The following is a 17,353-nucleotide window of genomic DNA, read 5'->3' as shown; positions in this document are numbered from 1 at the left end:
TCGTGTTATATGGCGAGCTCTCCACTGGCCACCGTGACAGAGGTGCACCAAAGAAGAGGTACAAGGACTGCCTAAAGAAATCTCTTGGTGCCTGCCACATTGACCACTGCCAGTGGGCTGATATCGCCTCAAACCGTACATCTTGGCGCCTCACAGTTCGGCGGGCAGCAACCTCCTTTGAAGAAGACCGCAGAGCCCACCTCACTGACAAAAGACAAAGGAGGAAAAACCCAACACCCAACCCCAACCAACCAATTTTCCCCTGCATCCGCTGCAACCGTGTCTGCCTGTCCCGAATCAGACTTGTCAACCACAAACGAGCCTGCAGCTGACGTGGACATTTACCCCCTCCATAAATCTTCGTCCACGAAGCCAAGCCAAAGAAGAAAAAGAGACTTGGAGCACAGTTACCTTATTTGAAGTGTCTTGGGTTGTACTGTGGTTAAAATATTCAGTGCCTCCAATATGTTTGGGATGAAAAAATTTTTCCTTTATTTTCCTCTGTGCTGCACAGTTTTAAATTTGTAATCACATAATTCACATGTAATTAAAGTGCACAGATGTTATTCAAGGTTGTCTGTATACTTTTTGATTGGACCACTTTTGTACATAGTTCCCCTCATTTCAGGGCACCAAAATGTTTGGTACATTTGGCTTCACAGGTGTTTGTGAGTACTCAGGTATATTTAATTGCTTCATTGGTGCAGGTATAAGAGAGTTAGTTTTTGATCACCTTTGGAGTCTGCAGTTGCCATTTTTTAAAGATGGGGACATGAAAGTTAAAGTTAAACATTATGAGGGTGAAACAAAACGAGAATAAGAGAGTTGGAGACATTTCCCAAACCTTAAAATTAGCTAAGTCAACCATTTGCAACATCCTTAAGAAGAAAGAGCATTCTAGTGAGCTCTAATCACAAAGGGACTGGTATTCCAAGGAAGACCCTCTGCTGCTGGTGGCGGAGGAATTTTCATTATGATGAAGATAAATCCCCAAACGTATGACAGATCAGAAACACTCTTCAGGAGGCAGGTGTGGATATGTCAATGACTACTGTCCACAGAAGACTTCATGAATGGAAATAAAGAGGCTAATCTGCACAATTCAAACCATTGCAAAGGTAGTAAGCCTCCATATTTTGCTCTTGCCGTCACTCTGGTACAGGTTAATCTTGGTCTCGTCTCTCCACCAGACCTTTTTCCAGAATTCTGCAGGCTCTTTTAAATACTTCTTAACGTCTATAATCTGGCCATCCTGTTTCTGTGCCTAACTGGTGTTTTGCATCTTGCAGTGCAGCCTTTGTATTTCTGTTCAGGAAGTCTTCTGCAGACAGTAGTCATTGACGTATCTACATCTGCCTCCTAAAGAGTGTTTCTGATCTGTGGGACATGTATTTGCTGATTTTTATTTTCTTCATTATGATGAGAATTCTTCCGTCATCAGCTGTGGAGGTCTTCCTTGGAATAACAGTCCCTTTGCGATTACTGAGCTCACCAGAATGCTTTCTTTGTAACCATGTTCCAAACTGTTGATTTAGGTAATCCTAAGATTTGGGTAATGTCTCTTACTGTTTTATTCTTGTTTTTCAGCTTCATAATTGCTTCTTTGACTTTCATTGACATGACTCTGGCCCTCATGTTTTAAAAGAAAATCGCAATTACAGGCTCCAAAGAAGAAAGCCTAGCTCTCTTATACCTGCACCAATGAAGCAATTAAACATACCTGAGTACTCACAAACACCTGCGGAACCAAATGTTCCAAACATTATGGTGCCCTGAAATGAGGGGACTATGTATAAAAAGTTCTGTAATTTCTACATGGTCAAACCAAAATGTATATAAATAACCTTGAATAAAATTGGAATGGGCATTTTAATTAAATGTGAATTGTTTGATTACAAATTTAAAACTGTGGAGCACAAGGGCAAATAATGAAAAAAGGTGTCTATTTCAAACATCATGGAGGACTCTGTATATGTGCTATTCACTATATATATATATATATATCTCTCTCTAAGAAAACACTACATTTGCAGGCCATCTTGTTCAAGTGCAAGTCTGTTAATTTACACTTGTTAAGAAGTAGGATTATATAAAAATCAAAGAATAAATCACAATATAACAAACTGCTTTAACTTAACGTCATCATATCCAAATACTGATAATGGATGACTAACTTTTACAGGAATTCTTTGGTATTTTGCTGGGAAATCACCTACATGGTTGTGCATCAAGTCAGACTAGATGCAAAGTCCAAGACCTCATTGATGTCAATGGAATGGTAGGCTTGGAAACCAAGGGAACTAGAATCATGTCTTCACCTTTTTTGAATTTAATATTTTATTTATCAATAATTTTTGTTTACAATAGCAATAACATTTATAAACTGCTAAAAGTATAGTGGAGCTGCAACATTCCAGCAGAGTTAAACAAAATCTGTAGATGCTGGGATCTAGTATGGTACAGGACCCTTTACTTGGATGCTGCATGACCTGCTCCAAAGTCCCAGCACTGTTTTCCCACTGTCACAGAGGGCTTTCCCCAGGGGGCTTTCCCCAGGGGGCTTTCCCCAGGGGGCTTTCCCCAGGGGGCTTTTCCCCAGAGGGCTTTTCCCCAGAGGGCTTTCCCCAGGGGGCTTTCCCCAGGGGGCTTTCCCCAGGGGGCTTTCCCCAGGGGGCTTTCCCCAGGGGGCTTTTCCCCAGGGGGCTTTTCCCCAGAGGGCTTTTCCCCAGAGGGCTTTTCCCCAGAGGGCTTTTCCCCAGAGGGCTTTTCCCCAGAGGGCTTTTCCCCAGAGGGCTTTTCCCCAGGGGGGCTTTTCCCCAGGGGGGCTTTTCCCCAGGGGGGCTTTCGCCCAGGGGGGCTTTCGCCCAGGGGGGCTTTCGCCCAGGGGGGCTTTCGCCCAGGGGGGCTTTCGCCCAGGGGGGCTTTCGCCCAGGGGGGCTTTCGCCCAGGGGGGCTTCCAACACTTCGATGAGAAATCCCTAACTCCACTTATTCATTGCCACTAGTCTCCATCTCTGCATCTGATCCAGGTAGGTGTAGACAAAAGCTGATGGCTGCAGACCAGTAAAATTGGGGCCATTGCCATGTACTAAGGAAAATTACATCTGCCATGCTGCTACATGTAATTTACAATTGCTTTTTGCATATTTTTTGTTCTATTATTACAGATCTAATGGCCAGCAACAATACAGCAAGTATAGCACAGGCCAGAAAGATGGTGGAACAACTGAAAATGGAAGCCAACATTGACAGAATAAAGGTACGATCACTTTTCATCCACTCTACATATATTGGATATTAACTCTGGAATTGATTTTAAAAAAGAATTTCCAGTTACATTTATGAAGATAATAGTTGGAGAGGAAAGAAAATGTAAATCAGGAACTACTGGGATTACCAGAAATGAATCATCACACAATACAGCACAATGAGAAGCCGTTATGCTAACTTATAATTTCTTCATGTTAGTTTTAATTAATATTCCAAAGTATAATTTCACTGCTTTTCTTCTATTACCTAATTTTTAACCAGTCTTGTAAATATCTATATTTTGCTCTGTTAATGATGAAGGCAGAAACCGATTGATGCTAACCTAGCCTTCCCACTGACATCTGCAAATTCCAGTGGCAGATATAATGGGAGAGGTCACCAGTAGTTCTCAATGAGCCATAACTGCTAGGTTTCCAACACGATTACAGTGCCAGTGACTTGCATTCAAATTGGAGCTGTCATTAAGGAGTTTGTATGTTCACCCTGTCACTGCATGGGTTTCCTCTGGGCACTCCGTTTCTTCCCCACCCCGACCGGTTCCACAGATGTACAGGATGGTAGGTTAATTGTTCACATGGGTATAATTGGGCATTGTGGGTTTGTGAACTGGAAGGACCTGTTACCATGCTGTATCTCTATGAAACTCTAATGAGGATGAATTTCATTATAATTGACATTTGAACTATGTCTATCAAAAGCAAAGAAAGACTTGATTATACGACATGGAAATGATGCATTACAAATCATGCGAAAACAATGCTGGAGAAACTCAGCAGGTCAAACAGTGCACTACATATAGCAAAGATAAAGATGCATAACCAATGTTTCGGGCTTGAACTCATGATGAAGGGCTCATTGGTTATGCATCTTTATCTTTGCCGTATAAAGTACACTGTTTGACCTGCTGAGTTTCTCCAGCATTGTGTTTTTGCCTTAATCACAGTGTCCGCAGAATTTAGTGTTTCACTCCTCATTACAACCATAAACAGCTTATTCACAAAACATAAAATTAATTTGGATAGCAAGTCCGTAATACCCAAGTATAATGATATTTAATTGTTGCAAGAATTTGGGGAAATTGCTTAAAACATTGTTAAAGTGGGATGAAATGATAGGATTTATCCAGGCAAAAATATGTAGAATAATGAAGCCAGTATGACTTCAATGAATCACAATTTAATTTTAAAAATATAGTTAAGAAAGGAAATCACTAAACTACAAAACCAACAGAAGAGGAAGTCCAGCACTATTGGACAGGAGTATGAAAACAAAATTTCGGCATGTATTAGAATGATATGCAGTCTAACACAAAACAACTTTACAAAAAGTTATAAAATATAAATTTATACTAACATATTTCTAAAGACTTTAGCTTTATAAGGTGCATAAAATTACTTATTCAAGAGGAGAGCAAACAATTCCTGATCTTGTTATGCAAACCTTTGAGGAGAAAACCTATGCATTCCATGTCCTGATGAGGAAGTGGTATGCTTTTATATTCCTACTTCCTCAATTATATATCAAACCTGTCGCACAACTCCAAATCTGTTGATCAAACTCTTTCTTTGAACAGTTTCTGTGGACACAGTTCAGAATCAAATCAAAATGGATGGAATGGGATAGATTCTAAAATCAGTACTGAACAAATCTTATGTTTGTAGGACTAGTCATCTAAATGTAATCAACCCCCTAATAGAGGAAAAATGGGAGCGAAAATGTTCTTGCATTTTGTTCAACCAGCATCTTTTTTGTTAAAGTTCCTCTTCCTCAGTAATAATGCAGAGCCATAGAATTGGACTCAGTTTAGAATTACAGAATTCTCACATGTAGGCTGATAAAATAGGTTACTTTTCAATTTTTTATAATACAGATAGTCCTTGACTTCCGACCTATGTGAGTTACGTCCACCTGCACATAACAACCAAATTTTTTTTTAAATCTTAAGACTACTGTACAAGTACATATTTTGTATTTAAAGTACTGTATTCAATGGTCCCCACTCCCGGCGGCTGCCCAATGCCAGAGTCCAATGATTTTATTATTTTATTATTGAGCATGATGCCAAATTAGACTAAATCTCTTCTGCCTGAACATATGCATAGGCTGGAAGATTATGCATCATTCACTGTGCAGAAATATGGAGAGAGAAATAAAATTCTGGCTGGTGGGATACTAAACATTGCAGATACCAAAAAACTTAAGTAAAACAGAAGACTAAGTTCATCATCTATGGAGAGTGAAATACCAAGTCAACATGACAAGGTGCTGACCTTTTGTCAGACATGGTTTGCCTGATCACCTGAGCATTTCCAACACTGTTGCATTTTGAATATCCAGCATCTAGAGCAGGGGTCCCCAAACCTTTTAGACCATTAACCCCCTTCATGGAATTCTTGATCCCTCATAGACTCCCAGACATGTACAAAAATAATTAAGTAGAAATCTAGTTTCTATATCCATTAATGAGGGAAACTGCATACCATATGCATGGTGGCCAGATCTCCCAGCAATAACCCAAACTTTGTTACAACATCCCAAGTAACATATATGTAAATAAAGCAAGCAAGTGGATTACAGTAACGGGGGGAAAAAAACCTTTGCTCTGGCCAGGAAGATGCCAAATGGAACTGGGTCCAAGTCTTCAGCATTGGTGATGGCGACTCCATTCTCAACATAGGATGCAGAGCTGTCTGCTTCGAATAAGTCACTTCAGGCTCGTCTCCCAGCCAGGAGCAGGGACCTCGGGCTCGCCTCCCAGCCAGGAGCAGGGACCTCGGGCTCGCCTCCCAGCCAGGAGCAGGGACCTCGGGCTCGCCTCCCAGCCAGGAGCAGGGACCTCGGGCTCGCCTCCCAGCCAGGAGCAGGGACCTCGGGCTCGCCTACCAGCCAGGAGCAGGGACCTCGGGCTCGCCTCCCAGCCAGGAGCAGGGACCTCGGGCTCGCCTCCCAGCCAGAAGCAGGAACCTCGGGCTCGCCTCCCAGCCAGGAGCAGGGACCTCGGGCTCGCCTCCCAGCCAGGAGCAGGGACCTCGGGCTCGCCTCCCAGCCAGGAGCAGGGACCTCGGGCTCGCCTCCCAGCCAGGAGCAGGGACCTCGGGCTCGCCTCCCAGCCAGGAGCAGGGACCTCGGGCTCGCCTCCCAGCCAGGAGCAGGGACCTCGGGCTCGCCTCCCAGCCAGGAGCAGGGACCTCGGGTTCGCCTCCCAGCCAGGAGCAGGGACCTCGGGCTCGCCTCCCAGCCAGGAGCAGGGACCTCGGGCTCGCCTCCCAGCCAGGAGCAGGGACCTCGATCTCTATAATTCTTTTGACCCCAAAAGTTCATTTGACTCCCTGGGACTTTCTGACCCCTTGGATAGTCCCATCCATCCCTAGGGGTCGATATTGACCTCTTTGGAGGACATTAATCTAGAAGTTGTATCTCCTTCTCTTTCATTTCATTTCTTTCCTTCTGTCCCTCTATTTCCTTCACTGTCATCTCCTTCTACAAGCCTTCACTGCCCTCTCTTAGCTAGCTCTATCATTCAGCCTCCAAGACTCCACACTGGCATAGATTTGAAAGTTCTGCGAAAAAATTATTGACCTAAAATGTAAATTTTTTTCTCTCTCCTCGGGTGCTACCTGACCTGCAGAGTATTTCCATACTTATCCCAGATGTTGAATTGTTCACTACATGCTGCAGACCCTACCTGGCAGCATCGGCCTCAGGACTTGGCCAGTCTGTGGTGGTGTTACCTGGTAATGGAGATTGACTTGCTTCAGCCAGAGTACGTTTTGAGCTCTAGTTACTTTCTGTGCTTCTTCTGCGTATTGTTTAACATGAAGGAGCAGTAATTCATCAGTTGATGGAGAACAGTGGCTGGAAATCAGGACCATGTTTCCTTCCCCATGTTTTCATTTCCATATGTGCATCCTGCACTTCTCATGGGCCTCTCACACTGATGTGGATTTTTACAGCTTCAATGCAATACAAGGACCGGCCTGAACAAATCCCTGGCAAGTGCTAGGAATCCATTTCAGGCAGACCCTGTTTAGGTACAGGTTCTTTTATGGTCATGGTCTTTTATGGTAGATAACACACAAACTTTAATTACTTTTGCTTCCCTATAAAGGCATACAGAGGTATCACTTTTACAGTCAAAACACAATGCTAGTGAAACTCAGCAGGTCAAACAGTGCCTTTTATATAGTAAAGATAAAAATACATAATTGACATTTCAGGCTTGAATTCTTCATCAAGGTATGGGAAATGTCAGCAGGTATCCGAATAAAAAGGTAAGAGGGGAGGTGTGTGTGGAGGAGCATAGTAGCAAAGGCAGGAGGTAATGGGTGGAGAAAGGTGGAGGGCACAGCAATAATCAAGGGGAGGAGGGATGGCTAGGTGAATAGAGAGGGTAGGGGTAGAGTTCTGAGGGGGGAGGGAGGGGGGGAAAGGGAGAGCAGGTTAGAAAAACAAGAAGAGTTGATTTTAATGCCACCTGCCTGGAGTGCCTAGACAGAAAATCAGGTGTTGTTCCTTTAATTTACAGGTGGTTTTGGTGGGATAGTACATGAGACCATGGACAGACACTGTCATTATGTGAGTGGGACATTGAACTGGTTGGCCACTAGGAGGTGCCTGTCACTAATGCGGACAGAGCAAAGGTGCTCAGCAAAAATGATCTCCCTGTCTGTGCCCAGTATCTCCATTGTAGAGAAGGCCACAAAAGGAGCACTGGATGCAGTAATCAATCCTGTGAATACACATGTTACTTCATTTGAAAGGCCTGCTTGGGGCCCCCAGACCATGGAGAGGGAGGAGATGTGGGTGCAAGTTGGTAGGGAGGGACGAGTCCACGAGGGAATCATGGAAGGAGCAGTCCCTTCGGAAGGCAGAGAGGGGAGGAAAGGAGACTATGTATGGTATTGTGATCCTGTTGTAAGTGCCAGCAATTCCGGAGGATAGTGTTGAATGCGGAGGCTGGTGGGATGGTAAGTAAGGATAAAGGGAATCTTATGTTTGTTGCATCTGGGTTCAGAGGGAAACATGACAGATGACAGGAAATGGGTGAGGGCTGAGTTGATAGTGGTGGAGGGGAAGCCACATTTGTGGAAGAAGGCCGACATTTCAGAAGATCTGGACTGGAAGATCTCACCTTCGTGTTTGGGTTTGTAATATATATATATATATATATATATAGGTAGAAAACTTGTCTCCTGAAATGGAGACAGAGATCCAGAAAGAGGAGAGTGTTGTAGGAGATGGACCAAGTAAGTTTGAGTTAGGGATGGAAATTGGTAGTGAAGTGAATGAAGTTGACAAGCGCATTGTGGGTGCATGAGACAGCCCCCATGAAGTCATCAATATAATGGAGAAAGAGTTGAGGGGCTTGCCTGTGTAAGCTTGCAGCATAATTACTCTGCAAAGCCCACAACAGGCAGGTGTAGCTGGGGCTCATGTGGGGACCCATTGCTGCTCCTTTGATTTGGAGTCAAAGAAGTTGTTTAGAGTGAGGATAAGTTCTGCCAGGTGGAGGTGTGTAGTGGTTGGGTCTCTGGTCCAAAAAGGTGAAGTGCTTTAAGACCTTCTGTATGGGGAATGGAAGTATACAGAGATTGGAGATCCATCATGAAAATGAGACGGTCCAGTTCAGGGAATCTGAAGCCATTGAAGAGATAGAGGGCATGTGAGGTATCGCGGTTGTAGGAGGGGAGGGAACTTGCCCAGGGGAGTAAAGGTGGTCAAGATGAGACCAAACTAGTTTGGTGAGGCAAGAGCAAGCAGAAACAATGGGTTTAGCTGGATAGTTGGGTTTATGAATGTGGGGTAAAAGGTAGAAATGGGCCTTAGGAGGATGGGAGGTTGGAGGCTGTGGAAGGGAGGTGTCTGCTGCATTGACCTCTACCTTGCTGAGGCCAGACAACAGCTGTCAGGCACCTCCTCCTACTTACCCTTTCCACAGGACCCCACCACTGCTCATCAAGCCTCCAACACCATCTCCTCCCCATCACCTTTTGTCACCTTCCTCCATCCTTATTGTCTTCCATCCCTGCACTGCCCTTTTTGATTTTCTGTATCCGGTGCTCCCTTTGTGGTCTTCTCTACATCGGAGATTGCTTCGCTTCACACCTTTGCTCTGTCCACCAGCGGCAGGGACCTCCCAGTAGCAAACCATTTCAGTTCTGCATCCCACACCCATACTCGCATGTCTATCCATGATCTCGTAGATCATCAAGACCAACCGTAAATTGGAGGAAGAACCTCCATCTAGGCACTCTCCAGTCAGATGCATTAACAGAAACTTTTCCAGTTTCTGCTAACCTTCTCTTCTCCACCCCTGCCCCCCACATTTCCTTCTCTGTCATCTTTTCCTCAGCTCTCCAACCCCTTCCCTCTCTAGTCACCTAGCCATCCGTCCTCTCCTTGCTTACTGCTGTATCCTCCCTCCCTCCTCCACCTTTGCTACCATGCTCCTCCCTCCATACCTTCTCCCTTGCCTTTTTGTTTGGATGCTGTGATAGTACAGATCTATCACCAATGTATATAGTGTATATAGTTACAGTATCTAGACTGCTTACAGCGATTGGCTGAGAGCTTAGTCACGCCTACTGTCTGGGCCTTAAAGGGTTGTGTCCCTAGCCAGGTCGGATCATTCCGGACTGGTCGACCACCTGTGAAGAGCTCCTGTCTTTTGCTAATAAAAGCCTTGGTTTGGATCAACAAGTCTTTGATTCTTTCGACGAGCTCTACAGATGCCTACTGGCATTTTTCCATACTTTGATGAAGGGCTCAAGCCCGAAATGTTGGTTATATATTTTTATCTTTACTATATAAAAGATGTGTTTTTACTTCAACCATGGTGTCTGCAGACTTTCACGTTTTACCACTTGTGTAGTTTTGGTGGCCTCTCACAATTTCAAACTATAAATATTTAATGAGATACTTTGGAATTGCAACTAAAAACAGGTAGATTGACATATGTAATCTGTATGATGACGTCTGCATTAAGAGACTATTCAGGAAGTCTTTAAGAAAGCAGCCTCTACCCTCGACAACCCTCAGCACCCTGGCCATGCTCTTTTCACACTGCTACCATCAGGAAGGAGCAACAGGAGCCTGAAGACAAACACCCAAGGGTACAAAAACAGCTTTTTCCCCTCTGCCATCAGATTTCTGAATGGACTATTAACTACAAGCATTTCCTCTTCTTTTGCACTAATTTAATTTGTAGCAATATTTGCACCCGTAATGCTGCCACAAAACAACAAATTCTGTGACATGTTCAGGGCAATGAAATTCTGATTCTGAAAATGGTGTAGGTTGAGGAATAAACTTTGGCTAGCACAGCTTGCTTATCTTCGATAAAAAGAACAGAAAATTCTGTAAATACTTAGCAACTTGGGATACATCTGTGAGATGAGACACTACATCAGCTTATCTTCCAGGTTAGCATCTTTGAAAGGGTGACAGAACTGGAGTTAAAATGTATCAGAGATTTCTCTGAAAGTGTAGCTCTCCTTCATTGCCACATTTAGTTGTCAGACTGGGTTGTGAGCGTTGGTCTGGAATGCCATTTACCTTGTAACTCATGGCATATGTGACAATGCGACCAGATGTTTTGCATGACTATCGTTTGATAAAGAGATGGCTTTGATGGAAAATTGATGGCTGGCCCTGGTTATCAATTTAGGAAATCAGTGACCTCCAATTACACACGACCTAAATACAAAAGAGAAAACCGATATTTGCTCTAAATTTTCCAGGTATCCAAAGCAGCAGCGGATTTAATGGCTTACTGCGAAGCTCATGCTAAAGAGGACCCTCTACTGACACCAGTACCTGCATCAGAAAACCCCTTCAGAGAGAAGAAGTTCTTTTGTGCCATCCTGTAAAGAACTGCTCAGCCTGAAAATCAGGCCACTCTGAACAGTGATGTTGAGTTTTACCAATGTGGACATTTAATTGTCTGCAGAATTTTTAACAAGGCCTGGAAGCTACAGGGATGTGCATGTTTAAAGAATCTTGTCACCTTTTTGGTAATGGAAGCAGAAGAACTATCGTGAGAAAATAGAGATTCTAAAACCATTTAGAATGAAGCAGTGTAGAGATATCTTTTTTGCTTCTGCAAGGATCATAAATTATGATTGATAGTTTAATGTCTCAAGTATGACAGTTGTTCAAAAAAAAGGTAAATACTGAGGAAGATGTATAATTTTATTGGAATGATAATTGTTGTTCTTCAATATAATTTTTATTTAAGTTAAATGGATAGGTAAAACTAAAACAAGATCTGTGGTGGTGTACTTTAACATTTTGTTATGTGCTTTTTGCATTAGAGTAGTGCAACAATATGATCGACTGCTTTGGCAGCTGAATTTTCAAGGAAGAGAAATATTACTAATAAGATTTTAGCAAATGGAATGTCCTTACAAGACACAAAAGCTGGCAGCTTTGCATTTTCTTAGAATCTTCTTAATTCTCTTCTAACGTGTGTATAGTAGCTTCAAATTTCTGACAGTATCAGTAAATCATCTGCTGTGTTTTGTGATCCTAATATTTGTGGTAGCAACATATGAATTGCATGAAACTATTTCAGCCTTTTGCCCTTTAATTAAACTAGTTTAACTGAACCGGTGAAGTGATATCGATATGCAGAAGACAAAACGTTGACATCAACCACTAATGAAGTACAGCCAATTTCTTGATGGCCCTATTTTCTCACTAATGCTTGTGAACACTATAAGAAATATTTGTCATTGAATCATTTGTAAAGATTTTTACCAACTTAGATATTGTAAAATACAAAGTTAAAATTGCATGCAAACAATAAAATAGTATGTAGACATACATGCCAATATTTGGAAAAATGAAACCAATTGTCAAAAAGTAGCTTTATATACCAAGTAAAGGAAAACAAAACCCCACATGGATAATTGCAATTACTGGTAATTGGTTGAATTAAACAATTTTAATAGCCAAATTATTTCATTCCTTGATGTGGTCTTTTGGTATATTTTGTTTCTTGCCCAAATTAAAATGCAGAAATGGTTTTTGAACAGTGTAATATGCAGATGAGCAAATGGATCTCAATTTTGTGAATGATCGAATGATTTTACCTCGGACTATTACACCGCCTTTTAAAAAATCTTTTTTTAATATTTTCAGGTATGTATTTTTACTCAATTGCAAATTTTCTTAGATCTGCATGTACCAACATCTGCCACTAGAATGCTAAACCAGCTCTCTGCTACATTTCCAATTCAATACAAGGAGTGGTTTATCAATAGTAATAAACCCAGATTAGTACAGAAAAGTAGAGATTACCATCAAATGACAATACATTGCCAGACCAGTTACACTGAAAACATTACAAAATGAGGAAGAATGACATGTATGACTTTGGCTTGTTGAGTTTTTTCTGTAAATTTGTGTTCATGGCAGCAGTGAGTTTTAACGCCTGTGTGGAACAACAGGAATGCTAAGTGTGACAGCAAGAGAAAAAGGATGTGTGAATTCTCTTAGAGTATAATGTAAAAATATGTATTGTATTTCTGGTTGAATACCTTTGTCAGCTTTGTATAAGAAAACTTGAACAAAGCATGATGTAGTGCACATCTTCATGCCATGTGAACAATATATCAGTTTTAAATAAAAATGTCAAAACATTTCAGTTACATGCATCTTAAACTCCATAATTATGCATAATATTCTTCATTTAATAAATATGCTGAATCATTAATGATTGAATATTAAACAAAGTGCTGTTCTTGGAAAATTTATATCACTATGGTTCATGTACTTGGTAGTTTTTTTGTTTCTAATCTGCAGATTTTTAAGTCCAACAGCCTGTCCAAGACGATTACATGATGACATTTATCAATCAATTTTGATATTGCTGGGTAAGGAGTCTCGTAAGGACGCAATGACACTCTGCATTGACGATGGCTGCATAATAGACAAGCAAAATGAAAAGCAGCCAGCATGTTTCAGACATGGTCAAAAGTGACCCAATATAAAGCAGCAGCATGCAGAAAGATCTATGTGAGAGATGCACAGGAGAAACAAAAATTACTACAATTTTTGATCCCTCTCACTTAGCCACAAAAATGTATGTATCAGATCTGACTGGCAAAAACTAGTTGTTCTGAATCATCATGTAACCTTTTCAATGATGGAAAGCCAGATATTTCTATGCTCTTAAAGACCCAAACCTAAATACCAAATGGTCTCCATCAGTTATTGTGTCCAGTCACTGAACTTGGAAATGTCACTCAGACCTTGTGGCAGTTTAGGCCTTGCATAGGATTCATGGCACCATTGATTTCAATGTGTGGGGAGCAAAGTAAGATAGGTTTTTAAAAATATAACATTCTTCTTTGGCTTGGCTTCGCGGACGAATCAATTAAAATTCCCTCACAACTTTGACAGCTGGCAAAATCTTCAGGTTTGAGGCTCCCTTGCCTTGAGGCACAGATTTCAGATTTATTGTCATAGTACATACATCATACAAATCTGAGATTCCTTTTTCTTGTGGGCACAACAGAATTACCACTGATTGCTAGTGCAAAAAGTAAACTACACAGTATAAACAACTAAAAGAACTGTTAACATGTAAACAAATGTGCAATAGAGATAGCAAAGAAGATCAATAAAGTGCTCAAGTAAAAGTCCTTACAGGACTCTCTGATTGACTGTCGTTGAGGATTCTGATGGTGGAGGGTAACAGCTTTTCCTGAACCAGGTGGTGTGAGTCTTGTGGCACTTAAACCTCTTTCCTGATGGCATCAGTGAGAACAGAGCAAGTGCTGAGTGGTGTGGGTCTTTGATGATTGTTGCTGCCCTCTGACGGCAGCGTTCCCTTTAGATGTGCTCAATGGTGGAAAGGATTTTGACTATGGATATCCTGGACTGTATCCACTACCTTTGGAGGGCTTTACGCTCAGGGATATTGGTGTTCCCGTGATGTGGCTGGTCAGCACACTTTCCACCTCACATCTGTAGAAATTGGATGGTACAAACTCATGAGCCAAAATGTTGTCTATCTAAATTTTTAAATGTTAAAAATTTTAAATTAAAAAAAATTTGCTGCTGGAAACATTTGCAGTACTCAGGTCATGTGACATGAGTCCAGGATGAGCAAATTGGGCCTCCACATCCTGACCAGGTAAGTAAAGGTGTGGGGACATCATTGGGTGTTGGCTGGATGGATCGATAAGTAAATAGGCTTGGAGAGGAGTTGCTGCAAAGTGGCAGCTGAGGTTTTTATACTCTTTCAAAAACATGCTGCCTGTTTCTGCAGAGTTAATGCAGAAAACCTACAGCAACAACGTTGATAGCACATTAGAAAAGAAATTTCCTTATCCAAAGATGCAAATGCATTAAATCAAAATCGCACTATCGTAAGTAGGGGAGCACCTGTAAAGATTACAAGACCGGAAGTCAGACATGCTTATCATAATCCATTGGCAGGAAATGATATTATGGTAGAAATCTGAACATTTAAAATATTTGTTAACATCTGAGAGGAAAAAGCTTGGAGCCACACAGGAGAACATAGATGCTGGAATACAAAGTTAAATGCAATCTGCCAGAGAAACTCAGCGAGTTGAGCAGCATTAGTGGAAGAGAAAGAATAGTCATTTGTGGGTTGGACAAAAGTTGAATATCTTTTGAGAAGAAATTCCTGTTGCCCATGACTTAATTGGCTGCAGTCTCAACTCTGAGTCTCTTTAGGTGGTTTCATGTTGAGCCTCTACCTCGAGGCCTGCTAAATTCACTGAGAAAATTTCAAACTTACCCTTTCGTGGAGCAACCCTAAAAGGCTGCTCTTGCACTGCTTTCATGAAGAGCGGCGCCTCATGATGTCCTCCGGTGCTGTAGCACTGCCCGCCGAGTTGACTTCATTCATACACCCCGAGCATGGAAAAGAGCCCTAGAGTGGCGACTCCAGAGCAGATAGGAAAGTTGATTGCAATGCTTTCAGCCAGTCTTAGTGCCCATGTAGAAATGCTTCCCTGCCGTGCTCGCTGTAGGCATTTTAAGAATCCCGCTTCTGCGTATCGGGCTGATGACATCACTGCAACGTTATCAGCCCACCCCTAGCCAGCTGGTTGCAGCAGTAGTACATTCATGAGCAAATTGGGCCTCCACATCCTGACCAGGTAAGTAAAGGTGTGGGGACATCATTGGGTGTTGGCTGGATGGATCGATAAGTAAATAGGCTTGGAGAGGAGTTGCTGCACTGCACTCCGCTTCTGACACTTCCATGGAGAGGGATTGAAGTTGGCACTTTGGAACCGATCGGGGAGTATTCATGAAGATAAATTTTCTGACATGAGGGCAGAGAGTTTCTGCCTTTATGTTCAAATTTTTTTGCTTTATGCAAGGGCCTTTTGTTTACAATTCTTTATTTGTTTACATGTGAGCATCGAGTAGTTTTTTTTGCACTACCAATAAGTAGTAATTCTCCCTCACCCACAGGAAAAAGAATCTCAGGGTTGTATGTGATATCATGAATGTCTCTGACAATAAATATGATCAGAAGTGAGAGCAAAGACCTCCCAAGAGAATTTAATGTGAAAGTGAGGTAGAAGGCTAATGTAATATGAAGGATGTTCATTTTTTTCAATTGAGGTGCCAAACCACACCTGCACTATTCTGAAGAACAGGTTCTGGTGCCCTGAACAATAAGTATCTCTCATACAATAACATGATGATAAAGATAAGTAAGTCATAATCTCCCTGTTTCTTGCCTGAAATTTGATTCTGAGGCAAAGCCAGCATTTACTTCCTAGCAATTAGTACCCTTGAATGTGATGCTGGTCCACCTCTTGGAATCCCAGAAATTCCAGTGGAAGTATTCCCACAGTACTGTTGGGAAGGAGGTTCCAGGATTTTGACCCAATGGCAACAAAGAAGTGGTAATACCAGAACAAGAGAGCGTGTGACTTGGAGGTAGGGTTGACAACATTGTATTCCAACAATGAGGGACAGATTGTGGATGCCAGGAATTATTCTAAGTGATGTTTATGGTTTAATGTAGGAAGAGTTGTGATGAGTGGAACCATAGTGTGATCCTCTGAAAAACAGACAACTCTGACAGCAGCACTGGCTCAGAAGGCAAACCATCTTCTGTAACCACGTATTTTCTCTCTTCTTTTTTTTTTCTTTCTTATAGTGTTTCTTAATGGGTGTTCCGACAGCCTCACTTTAGGTCTTACATCTAATATATTTCACAATATAAACAATTTCGGTATCTGTATAAATTAAATCTTAGTGATTTGTTCCAGAAGATTTCTCAAATCTTCCCAGAAAGGCCTCAGTTTGGAATATGACCAGGTTGAATGCAAAAAGGTTCCTGTTTCTTCTTCACATCTAAAACATTGATCTGATATTTCTGATTTTAATTTGTGTCCTTATAGCAAACAAGTGAAAGTGGACAAAGGAAATCTATTACAGCATCTGACCATTAAACTCACAAGATAACACCTTTAAATAGCTAAAAATGAGTAACTTCAGCATTGAAGAATCAATTGATAATAGTGTCCACCAGGATAATGAACTTGAGGCATAAACATTAATGATTTTTTATTATTATTTTATTTACATTTTCCAATCAATAGGAAAACATGAAATTCATCAATTACATGAGAAACATACTCTTATCATTTGATGTTGATTTTGAGTAAGAAAAGCAAAAGAAGAACAAGCCCCATCCATCCAGGGGGAAAAAAAGGAAATAGTCAATCAAATTGAAGAGAGAAAAGAAAAAGATGAAAAAAGAAAAAGGTTTCATTGGATTCATCAATCTTCTGCCAAGTGACAAATATCCTGACTTACCTGGAATTCCAGGTGGTTCCTGGATAAAGGGGGCCAAGGGCATGGGGGGGGGGGGGGGGGGCATCATTAAGAATCTACACCTATGTGTTGAAGATAGGGATTCCAAATTTTTAGAAAAAACATTGCATTTTTTCCTAAGGTTATAAGTAATTTTCTCCAGGGGAATACAAGCATATATTTCTGTTTTCTAACAGGTCGTATCTAGATGGGAATCAGATTTCCAGGTAAATGCTATACACGTCCTGGTCACCACCAACGCGATCTTTTC

The 17,353-nt window shown here is 41.6% G+C and overlaps 1 protein-coding gene across 2 annotated transcripts in view; it reads left to right on the top strand.

Annotated features, from left to right (window-relative positions):
* Positions 1 to 12,920, top strand: part of LOC138753709 (guanine nucleotide-binding protein G(I)/G(S)/G(O) subunit gamma-2) — a 68,807-nt gene extending 55,887 nt beyond the window's left edge. For both annotated transcript variants that reach the window (XM_069917040.1, XM_069917039.1), the window contains 2 exons: positions 3,168 to 3,259; positions 11,010 to 12,920. In XM_069917040.1, coding sequence (XP_069773141.1) covers positions 3,173 to 3,259; positions 11,010 to 11,138 — 216 coding nt within the window. In that variant the 5' untranslated portion in view covers positions 3,168 to 3,172 and the 3' untranslated portion in view covers positions 11,139 to 12,920. The remainder of the gene's footprint in view (positions 1 to 3,167; positions 3,260 to 11,009) is intronic.
* The last annotated feature ends 4,433 nt before the right edge of the window (positions 12,921 to 17,353 follow it).

This window comes from Narcine bancroftii, chromosome 2, assembly GCF_036971445.1.
Source record: "Narcine bancroftii isolate sNarBan1 chromosome 2, sNarBan1.hap1, whole genome shotgun sequence".
Lineage (NCBI taxonomy): Eukaryota > Metazoa > Chordata > Chondrichthyes > Torpediniformes > Narcinidae > Narcine > Narcine bancroftii.
Note: the sequence above shows the minus strand (reverse complement) of the source record. Positions and strands in the feature narration are given on the sequence as shown.